This window comes from Pieris brassicae, chromosome 5 (genome assembly GCF_905147105.1).
Source record: "Pieris brassicae chromosome 5, ilPieBrab1.1, whole genome shotgun sequence".
Taxonomy (NCBI): domain Eukaryota; kingdom Metazoa; phylum Arthropoda; class Insecta; order Lepidoptera; family Pieridae; genus Pieris; species Pieris brassicae.
The window spans coordinates 17,336,520-17,354,498 of NC_059669.1; the positions used below are offsets into that span (position 1 = coordinate 17,336,520).

General features: G+C 32.6%; 1 protein-coding gene across 2 annotated transcripts in view; it reads left to right on the plus strand.

The window, feature by feature from the left end:
* Positions 1-6,315, plus strand: part of LOC123709849 (putative mediator of RNA polymerase II transcription subunit 26) — a 41,095-nt gene extending 34,780 nt beyond the window's left edge. The window contains exons 3-6 of one of the 2 annotated variants that reach the window (XM_045661426.1): positions 3,731-3,780; positions 4,503-4,683; positions 4,858-5,088; positions 5,282-6,315. In XM_045661426.1, coding sequence (XP_045517382.1) covers positions 3,731-3,780; positions 4,503-4,683; positions 4,858-5,088; positions 5,282-6,292 — 1,473 coding nt within the window. In that variant the 3' untranslated portion in view covers positions 6,293-6,315. The remainder of the gene's footprint in view (positions 1-3,730; positions 3,781-4,502; positions 4,684-4,857; positions 5,089-5,281) is intronic. The other variant, XM_045661428.1, reaches the window with a different exon arrangement.
* Positions 6,316-17,979: the final 11,664 nt, after the last annotated feature.

The window sequence follows — 17,979 nt, forward strand, 5'->3', positions numbered from 1 at the left end:
CAATCTTCAAAATAAATATAAATTAGTATCATCGCGAAAGAATACATACTTTTCTACTTTTAATATATCTAAAATGTTTAATATTTTCGTAACTCAACCTCACTTTCAAACGGGCATACATATAATGGAAGATAAATATAATTGAAGTTGTCCTATTAATTTAATATTTAAATAAATGTATAATTTAACCTATTTAATTGTATCTAAAGAACAGTTATACTATATTATACCACTCAGTTTAGAAGTACTGAGTAACTCAGCTCCTTTCACTTCGTCCCAGATTTCGTCAGAGTTCCTTCCTATTACAAATACATTCCATCCAGATATCGTAAATATCATTATTTTACATTACATGACATTACTTTTTGCTTATTACTGTTTAACTGGCAATAAATGAAAAGACGTTCATATGTGTGTTATGTTAGGTTACATGATATTATCATTTACGATATATTTAATTGAAAATCATATATGTATTTACTGATAAAATGTATTTGCTTTATTAACAAGCAACATTATGTATGACAATGTTGACAATTGACCCATAATTGTCTGGCCCGATTTCAATGCATTATAAAATCATAAACGTGAATTATAATAAAGTCAGACTTATGGTGTGGGTACGATTAAAAATCTTATAAAAACAGTTCTTGGCTCACTTGAAAGAAAGCAGGCAGTTTATATGTTTTTTCAGTTAATACGGGAAAGGTAACTAATTACTTCACACGTTATCTGATCGAATATATAATCGCAAATAGAGCAATTACCTCATATTATGTATTCGTTACATATAACATGATTAGCGGAACAAATAGACAATGTACTGTTTCATTATTAAGGAAACCGTCATTTTTTAATTATAATACATATTAACCAACATTAGAAAAGGATACTAACTAACTCAATTTTTGTAAAAAAACACCCTATAGGTTCATGGACTGGCTTCAGGTGTTTCCAAGATGATACCTATTGCATTGAAAATACTTTTTAAAATATCTGACTCAAAGATTCAAATAAAAAAAAATATTAAATATGTATTCTTAAATGTTTAATTTTTAGTTTTGTTAACTAAATAAATAAAATAAATTATTTTGAATTAAGACATTGAACACATAGTATATATAGGCAATTCATTCAACCCTCTTGAAACATAATTCATCAAACAGGTGCATTTATTGCCGTTTATGGAAGACTATTGAAAATGCCTTAATACCACACAATACATAACAATAACATAAAGGCACAAACTTAACATTATAAATTAAAACATTCAAAGAAAGAACACAAAAGGAGTCATTTAAAATTGATTGACATTTGACAGATGGACACATCGTTCCATATTTGAATTCGCTACTTTAATGACGTTTACTAACGACAAATATCTACAATTTCTCAACTAATTTGATACAGAATTTCAACATCGACATTAGAACGGCACGAAGTAACTGTTTATTTGCCAATGTTACGTTGTTTGAGACACCATCACGAAATGTCCTCTAGTTTTGTAATAATTACCTTTAATTACTTAAAAAGTATGACAGAACAAGCGTATTATCTCTTTAGCAAGCTCTGTGTACAATCTCAATTGGCTTTGCACAGCCAGCAGCAAATAATTTTCAATAATTACCAGTAACACAACAATAGACATTCAAGTGTCTTCTCAGTGTACAAAAGTATAATATCAAGAGCTAACACATCCTGAGAATTATTGTAAACGCTCAGTTACCATGGTAACCATTTTTTTACATAGATAAAACAAGGTAACCATTTTTTTATATAGATAAAACCATGGTTACCAAGCCTGTCTAAATAAATAGTAGTCTACATTTTATAATAAGGCTTCTACTATTCTAAGCCGAGATCTCCTATAAAAGGTCGTCAGAAGTATTTTCTCACTAAATATTCTATGAAAGTTCAACGTTAGAGCTCTCATTAGGTATATAGTCAGAAGAAACCATGCAGCGATTAGCTTTCAATCATACCAAAATATTACCTTGACAGGCAAAAGTGCGACCAGAATATGTTATTAAATGTCTAAAAATATATTGTAGTTTTCTTTATTAAGTATTGATGTTTTTTTATACATACAATTTACCATTATACAATCCTAACGAACGAAGTAAATATATTTAAAGACGTCTAGAATAAATAATTTGTCACCTATTGAAGTTATATAAGAATCACCCAGGCCATGTTTACGTCTGTCTTTATGTGAATGTTACAAAAAGATACAAAACAAGATATAACTCTTAACTCTGTATGATATTCCAAGACTATTTTACGGATCGTTAAAATCACAAATTATACTTCTCTTTTATGGCTCAACAAACAAAACCTTTCAAATACACAACTTTGTGCATTTATATTTGGAATTTACAACTATCATAAATGTTTGAGAGAAAAGTTATAAGTTCGGTTGTAAGCTATTAAGTTCTTAATATTGGAAATAGATAAAATAAACGTAGATCGTTTATTATTTCTTACGTCTACGATTCTTCTGTACAACGAATGAGCTACGAATACAGTATTGAAGCAAACTGTGACCAGGACTAGACTGTAGACACCTTACGGCCTTACATAAAATAAATCAATTTCTATAATACTTATATAATATATACTAAATTAAGCTTTTAAGATTAATTATGTTATAAGACATCTGTAAGTTGATCAATGTATAAAGAATGACGCAACTTAGTGATGAAAATGAAGTGTCAAATTTATAGAAACCTCAGGCTCTACATACTCATACTCTATTAACAACTCCGATACAGTTACCAACTGTAGATGAAGAAAGAAGTTTTTTGAAAAAGCAGAGATTTTTTCATAACATTGTATGTTTATAAAAAAAAATATTAGAAAGCAAATCGGTATTAATACGGAAAATTTAAAATTATAGTCATTAAGGCCATGTGCATTATCATTTATTGAGACTATGCAAAATTGAATTAGATACACATATTTAACATGGTTATTTACGATTCAGTTATTAGTATTTGCTCTCTTGTATTATTCAAAGCCTTTAACCGAATCCAGGGTTGGAATAGTTAGCCTTCTGGGGTCATTCACCCTGAGATTCATAGTCGTAACTTAGTGTGAAGAATGATTTCCGTACGTCTACAACCTTTTGGATTTTCATATGCATCCCGTATGCATCCTTATACATATCAATCCCATATACATATCGAGTCAGGTTACTGAATCTCGCCGAAAATGTTTCTAAAGTGGCTGATTTTATGAATACCGGAGTTTATATGAAGAATCAAAATCTTTGAGACAATTAGCCTTAAGCAACAAATATAATTGTAAATCCAAAATATATAATTGTTATAAATAGATTTTATTATAATATATATGCGTATATTTTATAGTACTGTAATTGTACATGAAGCTTCCTCGTAAAATGTATTTTTCTACAGCAGTATAGACAATTGTGTATGTCGTGTTGAGTTCAGCGGCATTTCCTACACTTTCACTGTTGCTCATGTTATTACTACACAATATGTTGTCACATGGGCATTTGACAATTAGCCACGATAGTTAGTTCTTTATTTCCAGGTTCAGATTATGTGGGCATAGCTAATCGAAAATATTTGGTGCATTCCTAAATAACCTTGTATTATAAAAGTACAAATTAACCATTTTATATTACTTAATAATAGATAATTAGTCTTGGAAACTTTTAACTTATTGGAATTTTGAATTATTTAACTACAAGTGAAAATATTTGCAGGAACCAGTGGCACCTGTAGAAGAACCTCAGGAGGAAGACAAGACTTTAAGGTAAGAGATGATATAAAAAAAATTGTTCGTAATTTACAAATGGAATTGATTATTATGACATAGGTATCTTGTGTATTATAGGAGTCTAGTCCTTCCAACCCGAAAAAAATACTTGAAATAGTATACGGTCAATAACTACACAATTTAACGTTATAATATATATAAATAGCATTAAACACGACCTTGCATATTAGATTGAATTCATATCTTAAAGCTTTTCAAATCACCAACAGCTGCTGAAAGGGTAATTGGCTCGGTCGGGTGCCTTCTGCGTTGATTCAAATGTTTATAGGCAATTTAGAGAGGAAGAGAAAAGAATAAAACATCAGTTAAATGTTCACTTGATTGAGGTTATTAACCTAATATGTATTTTTCTTTGAAAAACTTGACTAAAAAGGATGCCTAAACTGCTTATTGCATAACGAAATTTCTGAAATGTGTCTTATTTTACATATTTTTGCTTAGATAACAACTGGAATTTAATTAATCGATTAAAAGAATATTATGTCTTGATGTAACCAATTTTAGCTAATCTACTTGATTAATGATTAATATTAAAGATTATGAAAAAAGAGAAGTTTATATTATTAGAAAATTACTAATAATGTAATGGTGAATTGTGTGTTACTAATAAAGAAACATCAAGCACACGTGTGACCTGTTTTTGAATTTATTAGATCGTCATTTTCTCTTGTGTTAATTGTTTTTCACTTTCCTAATAGGGATGAACGATATCGCCCAGGACAAGTAATCTCGCTCAACACTCAGGAACTCCTTGACCTTCAACCAGAGAGAAAAGCTCCTATAACTAGCCAGCACCTGCAGCAACTGTACGTTCCACAACAAGATCAGAAACAGAATCTGCAGCAGTTTTACTATATCGACCCTCAAACACAGCGGCAGGTATGTTACCCTATTTATTTGTAATTATTCGGGTAATGCAATATAATAATATTGATAGTTCTATTTTATGTTACGAATAAAATACAAACCATGGCTACACTTCTTTAAGAACAATATAAATTATGTAGCTCTTTTGTTCAGAAATCTGAAATTGACAAAAATATTACTTTTCAGCAGCTACAACAGGTGGTGCCACCATCACACGCAGTGATTGCCAGACCAAACTATTCAACCAACGGTGGAGAAGCATCTGTAGGTGTTGCTCTATCTGTGAGTGACACGGGTTCCAACTCAGCTGAGGCGTATGGACAGGATCTCTTGGCTCTTCTGGGTCACCCCATTCGAACCCAGGCTTATCAGACACAGGCGCCACAGGCCCAGACTCCTGCTCCTCAATACCAACAGGTAAAAATAAACTGATAAAAATAAGCATTAAGCTATACTAATATTAATTTATTTAGCAGATTTGGGTCAGTTCTTCCAAAAGTAGCAATATGTTTGTTACCAATCAAAATCTAATTTCTAACCGCATTCATATTTATTTTATCTGGAAGTTACTCTAGCAGAAATTAAATTAACTCGGTTACTTTTGTTTTAGATCGAACAATACATACCGAAACCAAGCAAAAAGGCTACCAAACTTCGCCCTAAAATCCACGTCGTTCCCCAACCAACAATAGCGCCTCAACAGTACCTGATTGAAACTACAAACGTACAGCAACAGCAACAGCAACAGCAACCTATTCAACAGCAATACCATCCTCAACAACGAGTCCCACAAACTCTGCGCTATGTTACTTTACAACCACAAGCTCTGCAGGCTCAACAAGTCGTTCAGTACGAACGACCGGAGACTCAAGGCCTTAAAGTAGTTCCAGCTCCTAACCTCCAAAATCTTAACCCATACCGCTCCCCTCAGTACCAACAGGAAAACACACCGAAACAATACAGAATTCTCGATACACCTAGATTTAGACAAGAACAACCTCGTGTATTAAACGACAGACCGGTTGCATATCTGAAACGCTTTCCAGAACCAGAAAAAGCACATCCCATTGGAGAACAGTCCCTCCAAGAAAACCTTTCTATCCAGCGACCCGTACAACCTGAACAATATTACTACCGATCAATATATAGACCGAACGAAGGACGAAGGTATGAGGTTACCGCTAAGGAACAACCTCGAGTTATTGAAGCAAAAAAAGCTCCCCTATCCGCAATTTATGTCAGCAAGAATATTGCTCCTAAGAAGGCAATCAGGCCAGTGATAAGATATGAACAGCCTGAGCCCGAGCAGTTAAGAGATCAACCACATAGAATTGAACAAGCTTCAGGTTCAGAACAGGTTCATTTTGAACAGGGACGTCTTGATGAACAGAGGTCACAGCTACCTCCTCCAAAGAACAACAAAGCATACACTCCCGAAGAATTTGCTGGTTTAATAGCTGCTGGGTATGCAGTAACTCCAATACCAGTAGGACATGTAACACCGACTCAACCGCAACCGCAGGCTCAATCAAGATCTTTGGGTGAACCTATTTATCACCGTAGAGCTTACTACAATAGACGCAACCAATATCTCCCTTTACGAGGAGACGACGCACCCTGAACAAATGAACCGTGATATACTAATTTAGATATAATTTCTAGCAATAAATAATTATAGTAATTTGTTTTTTATTTATCCTTACAATGGAAGATATGAAAGATATGGTGAGAATATTGTGGCACCTGAGATATTGCTGAATATCATACAATAATCAGTCTTAGTAGTATTATAACATATCTATTATGTTTATATTAGTACTAAATCCTTTTTATGAAAGTATAGCACAAATGAGAGAGAGAGAGGATCCATTGTTAAAGTCTTAAAATCCTTATCATTTATTTCTTCTTATTAGTGAATCTTTGGTACTTGGATCTGAATCGTAAGCTTTTAGATCACAAGTATAAAACCAACTGAGAAATTAAAAAGCGAGCGAGCTAATTTTCCGCTCCACACGGCTTACTTGAGACTTCGTAGGTAATAAAAGTAATTGCATCAGTGTCTTTGAGAACGTCGGAAATTCAATTACTAGAGGAGTGGAAACATGGTATCTTTCTTATTAAAACCTTTGATAGGATTGTAATAATGAAAATAAATTGGATTATTTAGCAAGACAAACTAAAATATAGTTTATTATTTAACAATTTAAATAATCTTGTATTTTTTAACTCGCTACCTTTATTTCTTTGTTTTATAGGGTAACATTAGTTTCCTCATTTGCATTGGAAAAATTATCTTTAATACCAAAATTTGGAAATCACATGGAGCATATAAATAAACTCTGATTTATGGTATTATCTTTACAAGTGGATGATTTCCGTTGTTTTCAAAAATAGTGGTAGTGTATAGTAAAGAAGCAGTTATAAGTCAGACCTAAATATCTTACATTATTAGAACGAAAAATAGCTTTCTATAGGTCAGGTTTCTGTGCTGAACTGAACTGAATCGGAAACCATTATTGTCCCACCGGAATTCGAACTTTGAACCTGTCCTACGTTATGTTTAATAACGTAGGACAGGTTTACGGTTTAAGGTTTAAATAACTCAAGTTATTAAACATAACTTGAGTTATTTAAACCTTCTACCCTTTGTTAGAATTGCAAACAAATAGGTCGGACACATTATATAATTTTTTTTTAGAAAATATATATATGAATGAAACTATCGTTTGTTTTAGTAAGGAATGACTTCGACAGACGCAATATGTAAGCAGACTATATCTATAATAAATTAAATATTATGCTGCTTAATATCTCCCCGCTCACCATCTTCAATCTAAAAATACGATGAAAGTACTGGCTGAACACATCTCACGCAGTGTTGGAGATGCTTCTAAGACCTAATATGTAGTTACACATTTCATTCATTCGTTAACTCACTCACTCACTCACTCGCCCCCTTGAACCCACACTCACTCATGCACTCAGGCCTGTTGATAACAGTTTTAAAAAATATGAAATTAAATTATATATACATATTTTAAAGAATTTATAATTATTTGTATAACAGGTATTTTTTACTTAAAGTGTTCCCAAATCTTACACATACTGAATTATTGTCAAATAAATAAACACATTTATTCACTTAACAGTGTACACTAATTCCTTCCAATAGCTAAAAAACCTTCTAGGGCGATTACCAGGATTTACCCGTGGATCGGCTACTACCTCACATTTCAAGGTGATGGACTATTTCCTCAAAATTGAGGGTAACGTGGGATACAGAGGAAACGTCCTCCGCTATCTGCTACTAATAGAGACACAGCATCTAACTGTGCTAAACAGAACTTAAAATAAACTAATAACGAAGTTGTAAAATCTACCAATTTGAGTTTTGGGACAAATGTTTATTCAAAACTTAAACAGTATTATGCGACAGAATTCATAGAATGTTGTGGGAATTGTGCTAAGGAATTATGAGAATTAATCTTTGATGTGGTATGCTCTATACGGCGAGTATTTAGGGTTTTCTTGTCTTGTGTAGCTTACCCACAAGTTTAAATAATATTATTTAGAATTGTAAATTTTCAATATTGACAGTGGTGACTGGTCGTACTTGAATTCGTGTATACGGTGAATGGTGATGTTAGTTATTTCGACTATGTATTTGCGTGTTATTTCACCATGCCTCCTGCTGATAGAGGATCTTTGACAATCTAAGACCAATCTTTGTTTTTAATTTTTTTTTTTAAGATGTCATGTGGAACATAGTGTAATGGTTGCAGCTCTTTACAAACGTTGTGTAATGAAGAAAAAAAACTTGGTGATTAAATGGAGTGGCGGAAAGTTTTTTATTGCCAGTTCTTCTCTCCTGTTCTACGCCCTTGATTTGAGAACTAGCACTTCTTTTTTTGACGTTCATAAGTGTACATTCTGTTACCTATATAAATAAAAGATTTTTGACTTTGACTTTGAAAACGCTACTCCGCCCGCCCTCCGGTTAGTGTTTTCAAACTTGGCCATCCAAAAAGTATAATTATCCATAACAGGACAGCACTAACATGGGCTGCGGTAGCTGCCTTTTATGGCCGTTCAGTTGGAGTTCTTTTCTTACACATTATTTGCGAATCTATTAAATCAAGAAACGAACAAAATAATTCAGGTATATTTGCGTAACTTTAGTTCCAAATTATTTCTTGGTAAACTTTACCTACCCTAAATTTCAAGCTTTCTCGTTAAATTGACAGGCCAACCCAAGGGAATTGAGTTTTCATTCTTTTTATTATGATTGATTCGGTTTCAAAGGGAAATATATTTATGAAGATGTTTATTTAATAGTAAAGCTTTGTTTCGATGATTATAAACAAACTTGTTTATTATGCTGTTTTATAAAATACTAAAATAAGTCAAATGTCATTGAATTAAAATTAATGATAATGATTTTAATTTATCCCTAGTGGGAAAGGCAAAGGACTTTAGTCCATACTCATTGAATTATAAATGTTTGTCATCAAATGTAGAATTTTTTTATTTTGACATTTTCAACTATTTAGAAAACAGATTATTGTAATGAGAACTAATTTATTAAAAATTTCAAAGATTTCGCAATTCAAATCAATTTTTTTTCATTCTCTAGATTTTATTTGTGTATCTTCTATACTTTAAATGCGCTTGTGTCCCTTATGTGTCACTTCCGTTCTTATCTCGAAATCTTATCTTAAAGATTTTTTATAAAATATATTGTCGTTTCAATGTTTTAAAATAGACAATGATGTAATTCCCTGTGGAATTGTAAATGATTTTCCATTTTCTTTAATAAATATTGAATTATTTACAAATGAACGGAAGCGCCTTTGTCTATTTTTATATGGAAAATTTATTTCAGGTTCAATATAAACACAATAAAATATAACAAGTCTTAAAAGGTAATATTCTCAGACTTTCACTATCATTATTACAGAAGTAGTTATATAAAATAATGGTTTAATAAAAGTAGTATTTAAGGATTTTTATTTATTTTCTTACGACTATCACAATTAAAGTGAACGACATAAAAGAAATATGATTATTCCAAAACCCACACATTTTTGCGATATCAATATTTTTATAAATAGTAGTAGTAATATAGTAATTAGATTTAGATAAATCTAAATGATGTAGTTTTGTAAGTCTTTTGACTATTCTAATAAGAACAGCGAAATAGTCAGATTTCCAAAAATGTACATAAATGCTCATCTTTAGGTAATTTTCTTGTCAAGGAAGGAAATTGCTGCTCTTCCTAAGACCAAAATGAAGGATCTTCGACCAGTCTATCTACAGTGACTGGCCCCAAGGTCACCAGTGACTTAGGTCGAGATCTGCCTTAGCAGTCAGTATAACTTTGATAGCGCGATTCAAGGTATAACGACATCGAAGTGATTGTAGCCTCGAAATGTATAATTAATTTCTTGTAAATACATTAAAACCTCTTTAGTCGAACCTCGAGAAGTCGAAACTCTCCTAAATTAAATTAGATTTCTGTTTCTCAACAGCAATGTTTAATTTTAAAATATTTACAGTTTGATAATTTGAAACTCATTACGTCTATAGTTCGAAGACTCCACATAAAGGATTTCATAGAAAACAATTTACAATTAACAGAGTTATTATTTTACGTCGCTCACACGTGCTTGTTTGGCTCGTGTAAGTTGTTTATTTTGGGTATTAGTTTTGATTCCATTTAAACTTTAGCGAAGCAAGTCATTGGTTGTCGATTGAATTAATCTTAAACGTCGAAAACGTTAAAATCCTCCGAAAAAGTTGAATTTTTGGTGTCTCCCATGTTTTTCGAGTTAAAGAGGCTCGACTGTAATGCTTACCTGAACCTCTGTGTAAAGCGCATTCCTCAAGTTGTGCCAATTTATGGATATAATTGCGAATTTTACATTATTTACAACACATGACGTTTAAAGTATTTTTCTACATACGTATTCAGTGAGAGTTACATGAACTTGACAGTTAACTTGATGTTATGATTATGTGTGTAAATAAAATAAATCAATGGCGCTACAACCTTTTTAGGTCTGGGTCTCAGATTTCGGTATCCGTTTCATGATCATTTGTTAATCTAATAGGCAAGTAGGTGAACAGCCTTCTGTGCCTGAAGCATGCCGTCGACCTTTTGGGTCTTAGGTATGCCGGTTTCCTCACGATGTTTTCCTTCACCATTCGAGTGAATGTTAAAGAAAGTCCATTGGTGCACAGCTGGGGATTGAACCTACGACCTCAGGGATAAGAGTCGCACGCTAAATCCCCTAGACCAACACTGCTCGACTTGTGTAAATAATGTTCATAATAAATTTAATCATTTGTGTATTTGCGTTTATTGGTTGACGAAGTTTTATAGAAATAAATTCAAATAACTTCAACTTAGCAAAACAGTATTAAAACTAATACCGTACTACCAATTGAGATCTTAAAGTAATTAACTACCTTAAAGGTACTAAGTAAACATTCCTCAACTTCAAGAAGTTTTCAAATCTTAATTCTAAGTAGCCAAATTACCTTTTACGTTAATTAAATTTATATGATTCTCGTAAAGATCGAGGCCTAGTTATCTATGTATTGGGGTGGTATTCGGAAGTTTTTGCTTAATGCAATTTTGGTTATGACCAACTAGAACTAAATTTTTTAAGCAGCAAGGTATTTTTTTAAAGATATTCCAAATCTACACTAAACTGTTTTTTTTATAACAGGGTCACACGGGCATACGGGAAGCATTCTCACCTGATGTTAAGTGATACCATCGCCTATGGACAATCAAAATTTTAATATACAGCAATAAAAATAATGTCTAATGTCTATACCTAACGCAAGCCGTTGAATTTTAGATGGTTTTCAAACGATGTATTTCTTCTGTGTATGAGCAAGTACGTACTAATTCCATAACTTCATTTACCGGGTAACGAACGCGGAATCTCAGGCTTGAAAACTTGCATTAGCCACTAGACTAGGCAAAATTAATTGTCATTTAATTACTTAATACCTAGTTTATTTTGCTACGTGGAAACAGCCTGTGAAGGCTAGTATTGCACTGGTGCAAAACTGGGTCGTATAGAAGTAATCAATCAACACCCGAGATCCGACAATGACTGATGCTTTGAGTCTTAGCGCCCAAACATATTCACACAATATTCAAACTTTATAACTAAGATATTGGACCAGCTTTATATTTACGTCTTTCTTTATTGGTAGTTTTCTAACCTAACAGTTAGTATGAGGATATTACGTAGCATTATTTTCTGGTTTATGATTTATTATTATTATTCCATAATCTTAATCATCAATTTAAAATCACCATATTGTGCATTCCGAAAACAAATGCAAAAAAAATCTGTATACTAGTACGTACCAAAACACCAACACAAGGTTTATAGAATCTTTATTTCTGCTACAGTTTTAAATATTTATACCAGAACATTTACACAATAAGTAACACAATGATCTAGACGTGGAGGAATCTAAACGCACATCATCGAAATGCCACACTTTGTAATTACATTATAAGTTTTAATTCAATTTAAATTAACCAAACCGGCATCTAACATAATTCAAATTTACTTTACAACCCAAATGAAAAGAAAACAAAATAATACAAACATATAAAAATGAATTGAGATATATATATATATAAATAAATACGAACCACTCTAAAAGTAATGACTATTTTTTATTACAACTTTATTTTAAGTAAAATTTTAATTGCCATTTACCACTGCAACTACATACGTGTTGATTCTTATGTTAAAAATGCTCTGATATACTCATGATAGTATAGATGTCTGATGAACAAATCAACGTATTTGTTGTTTAGAATACAATATTGAATAACCGAAAGTACACGAGAACGCGTGGGCTGAACATTATAATATAACCTCAGGCCTCTTGTTTAGAAATAATGAAGGGAAAATTCGAGACTAAACTAATATTAAAATGTATTCTTTAAGCAATGTTTACTATCATAATGTAATATGAATTCTTTGTAACTCAAATTAAATTCGGAGGTTACAATTAATAATAAATTAACACTGTTGTACAACAAAGAACAGTTCGTTGGCTGTTGATACACTATTCTATATGTAGTCGGTCCCAAAGTTCTGTCATAAATGGAAATATGAATTTATAGTACATTAATTAAGGAATAGAAATAGCATAAAATTATTTGAAATGACCTCCATTATTGTTAATACAGGCCCTTCAGCGCCGCGGCCAGTCGTCTATCGCAGCAGGCACCATAATCATGTCGATTTCAGTGACTGCTTTTTTTAAAGATGACTTCAGACTCTCCAAATTTTTAAGGGGTTTATCATAAACTTTCCTCTCTAAGACCTGCCAAATTTTATAATCCAAAAGAGTAAGGTCCGGACTGGAGGAAGGTCAATCCTCATGTGTAGATAAGTGCCCACTAATTTTTTTTGTATGCTCGTAGACCAAGATCTTTGTGTAAATCTGAAAAGCCATCAACTTCTGTTTTCGGACAGGATTTCTTACTATACGCGCCTTGATAGCTTTGATTACGGCTTACGGAGCGTGTCCGGCCAGTTTCATTTCTTGTCCTCAACACTGTAGACTTTATTGTACTTATCAATAATACGGTACACAAACGTGCAAGTGATTTTTTTTTGTTTTAAAGCAATAGTCAAACATTCAAAAATAGAATGAAATAATTTTTTTAAACGAAATCTAAACATAATGTGCCAGTGACATACTTTGGGCATATATTCTTAACATAAAAGGCACACAATTGTATGGATAATGAGGAAATTTGTTTGGGAACAATAAGAGAGGTTCGACTGATAATATACGTTTAATACTTTGCCTTTACAATAGTTCACAATACGTACAAACACTCACTAAAATTATAAAATTTAATACTAAGAAATCTTCTATAGGTTTATTTATTTTTTTACTTAATATAGGTCAGCCAACAGATGCAAGTCCACCACAGAGACGGGTTCCATTCCGGGAACCATTCAGTTTGAAAGATCTATGACAATTTTATGTTCAATATTATCTACGTGTAATTAATTGTCGAACCAGCAGTAAATTACACAGATTATTAAAACACATTGGGTGGGTTTTAAACAGTGTTATGCAGATAAAATAAATACTATATGCTTTACTTTGTATATATGAAGTAGAAAAGAATACGTCTATATACTATACAGATATATAGTATATATACATAATACTATCTCCATAAATAACTCAATAATAATAGAACCAAGCTAATCATATCTGTGGCGTCACAGCAGCGTTGATCGATGACGTCACCGTGTAACCTAGATTTCTTAACTTTGTTACCCGTTTACGGCTTAAAGTTTATAACGTCATTTCCAGTTTATCACACTTGTAATACAATTTCACGATACATATAACTCTCATCAGATTTTCAATCGTAAATTGTGATAAAAGGTTTTTAAATGTGGTTAATAAATAAAGTCTCTATTCAGTGGTTTCCTTAAATCTACGTGGAAGAATTCGCGGGTATTATCGCATATATTTGACCTACCACATATCACGAAATTAGACCTGGCCTATGGACTTTTCTCCATCTGTTTCTTTAACTGATTTTATTTTACATTTAAACGAGCAGGTGATAAGCCTGACACATGTTGTCGATTCTAATGGAATGCATGCCTGTGTTAAGTGTGGACATTAAAAATAGATTGAAGCACTGTTGGGATTTGATTTTTCCTCAGGGTTGGAATTCGCCTACTCAAGCCCCTATGCGAAAGTGGCGCCGGAAAAGAACAAAAGAACCTTGGCGATTTAAAAAAGTAAGGGAGAATTTATCGCTAATTCTCGTCCGTTATACCCAGTATTGTTGACTGACTTTCAAAAGTATGTATTGAGTTATCTACATGGATAATTTATATTTTCTTTTTATTTGTTTTGAGTATACCTAGTACGAGGGAAACACTGGTAATGTTTAAAACGGGCCTGTTAGAAACATTGCTAATGAAAACTTTTTTGAATTTCAATTTTAGAACTCTTTGGTAACCTAGTAATACATAATGTAGTATATTGCATTCATTTGTCTGTTGTTCTATTAAACTCTTGTAACACGTGAAAATTAACCTAACGGGAGAAAATTTTCGGTAAATGATTTATTATGATTTTCGTTGTGGGCTCACTCAACAACAAAGCTAAGATAGGCTGCGATTAGCATTTCTTAATGAAGCTCCATCTCGTGCCACAATTTACAATTGGTTTAACGAGTTTAAGCGTGGACGTAGCAATCTCAATGACAATCCGTGCGTGAGGGACGTCCTTTAACAGCGACTACTGAAGATAACATCAGTGCCGTGCGACGCATGATAGAGGAAGATAAGAGAGTGCAGATACGGTTAAGCCTAGGCATTGGTATGAGTCAAGTTCAAAAAATATTACACAAACATTTAGGCTTCAGAAAGCTTTGTACCAGACGGATTCCGCATAATTTAATCGACGACCAGAAACACCTTCGCATAGACTGGTGAATATTTGACTATGGCAGGTGTCGAGATAATGAGTCATCCGCCATACAGCCCTGACCTGGCGCCCTGTGACTTTCATTTATACTCACGAACTAAAGATAAAATTTGAGGTATTCACTTCACAAGCCCTGAAGAACGTACGAAAATGCCATAGAAGAGTAAGAATGGACCCACTTTCTTCTGGGCTTTTCTCAGTGGTTCCATCGAATGCGACGATGTGTAGAGAGGAATAGAGATTACTTCGAAAAACAATAAAAGTATTGGCAACTTTCTACATTAAGGCGTTTTTTATTTTCTAAACATTTTCAGTGTTACCTAGGTATAACTGTACAGTACCTCCGTCCGAATTTAGACATCACATAACTAAGAATCGTGAAGGTATGAGAAGTTGCAGTTGTTTAAATTGAGCACATCGTAAATTACTTGAACTTTATAAACATCGCAAAGTGTTCCTGCAACCTCTATCTTTTTATAGAATTAATCTATTTTTAAATTTCTAGATAGGCGTGCCAACGAAATGAGAAACTTCTAGCACTCACTGTCTTGTGCCACCTCGTGCCAATTGCTGACTTTCAGCTGCAGCAGACTTTCCTCCTCTGTATCCAGCAGTATCTAGACTGACCTTTTTTTGGGTCGCAGAGCCAGCGGAGTGATATGAGTGTACCCTATTCAGAGGCCCGATGCCTGTTTCCTTGTATATATGATATTGCTTTAATTCACCTGGACTAGCCATTTCGTGTTGTCCGCACATAATGTAATGTTTTTACATTATATAATTTTGATACTTTTAAACGATTGTATTTTGTATTATATTATGTAAAATTAAAACCTAGAAGATTAAAAGAGTGGCGGAGAGTTTATTGCAAATTCTTGTCTAGACTTGAGAGCTGGCAGTTGATAAAAATTTAGATTTACTTTGTTTTTGTGTGTATTTGTTACGTTATTCTTCCATCGGTTACACAATTGTCTTTAATGGTATGATTTTTTTTAATTTGAAATTTAAGCAATTTCATGGACTTAATATAGCAAAAGATAATCTGAAAATCTAAGCTTATGTCCACAGTTTATATAGAATCCATAGCAGTAGGACATATGAGAGTTTTCCTTTTTTATTAATCTACGGGCTAGATTCAGCAGTGCACGTTTTCTCGATTGTGTTTTATACAATACTCAAATATAACACTCTATGGTTTCTAGAGTTTAACAGATTATCATAAATAAGCATCCTGTCTTGATTAATTTTGATTATTTTAGTCAGATCGTTGGTAATATATATAACAATCAAAACAAAATCTCTGAAACAAACTTTATTTTAAGAACCACTCGATTTCTTAAACTGTGGTTTGCCTTAGCAGACCACGGTTATCCCTCGGGAGACGTTCCTTTTAGTTTTCTAGAAAGCATTTTATTCTATTTCGCTGCAAATCTAAAAGTTATACCCGAGTTAAATTTGATTTTAAAAAAAACAAGCCAACATCGTTGGAAATAAAGATTTTTTATAGGACAAACAATATATTATAATTTCCACCTATAATCTTGGCTTGCCAGAGCTTGTACTCAGATTGGACTATGGTCCAGAATAAAAAGAAAGGTCCTTGTTTGACAAAAAAAAGCAGTTCTATATATCTTCTTCTAAGAGCACTCTTTTAACTAAAGTACGTGCGTCTCTTGTTAATTTGTTTTGCTCTGATGAAGAGACAGCCTTTAGTTAGGGATTCATATGTTCTGTTGTGTCTTACGTAAATCATAATTTGGCTGGTATAAAAACAGTTTTTTATATAATACATTAAAAATTTACGAAAAATGTTCGCAAAGCCGAATCTGTTAACCACATTGATTTGTGACAGCCCTCATAAATCTTTTGTCCAACAGCTCCAATTAACGATGGCATTCTAGGCCACTTCATAATGTATTTATATATTCAGATGAATGCCACTTTCAGTAGAGTTAATGTAAACACTACCGAAAGTCTTTAAGATAAAATAACAACAACAACGGATATAGTGGGGTCCCGAAACAGAGTTTGGAGTAGACAAATCTTGTCGACCAGGAATTGAATCCAACGACCTTTCTATACATTCAATTATTTATTTATATAATTCAGGACACGTAAACACGTATATATATATACCTAGATCTTATATTAAAAATATAGCAAGTAACTCTTGTGAACTCAGCCAGTGTACAAATTAGTAGGTGACCTTGGTAGAAATTCTGTTTATTTGTATAGCTCGCGCGAGTGGCGCTTTAAAAGTTGAGACTGTCGCCACAGGTTTTTACTTGGTACCCGTAGACCCAGTCTCTCCATTACATCAGAATTATTAATCCAGATTATATTATTAAACATAACTAATGTAGACGAAAGGATGTCCACTCCATATTGACGACGAAAAATTAATAACTAAGTTATTGTTTACCTACACTTGTACGAATGTTTTAGGACACTGCCAGTGGGTAATTCTACCCTGGGTATTACGAGTTGCATTTTCTATAGAAATAAAAGACAATCGTTCTTTGCGATCACCATTAGCAATTAGCTTTGATTTAATTTATAAATTTCATAACTTTGTAGACGTTTGGCTTAAAATAAATAAAATCAATAATATGCATAATATTTATTATAATTTATATATCTATGTGACTATTTGTGCTCGACATGAAGGAACATTAAATAAAATCTTATGTAACGTTTTTCACAGTTCAACATATAAATAAATATTTAAATATCACCCAACATCTAAACATCTATATACTTATACATCTCTTATATACAATACATAAACAGAAATAGGTG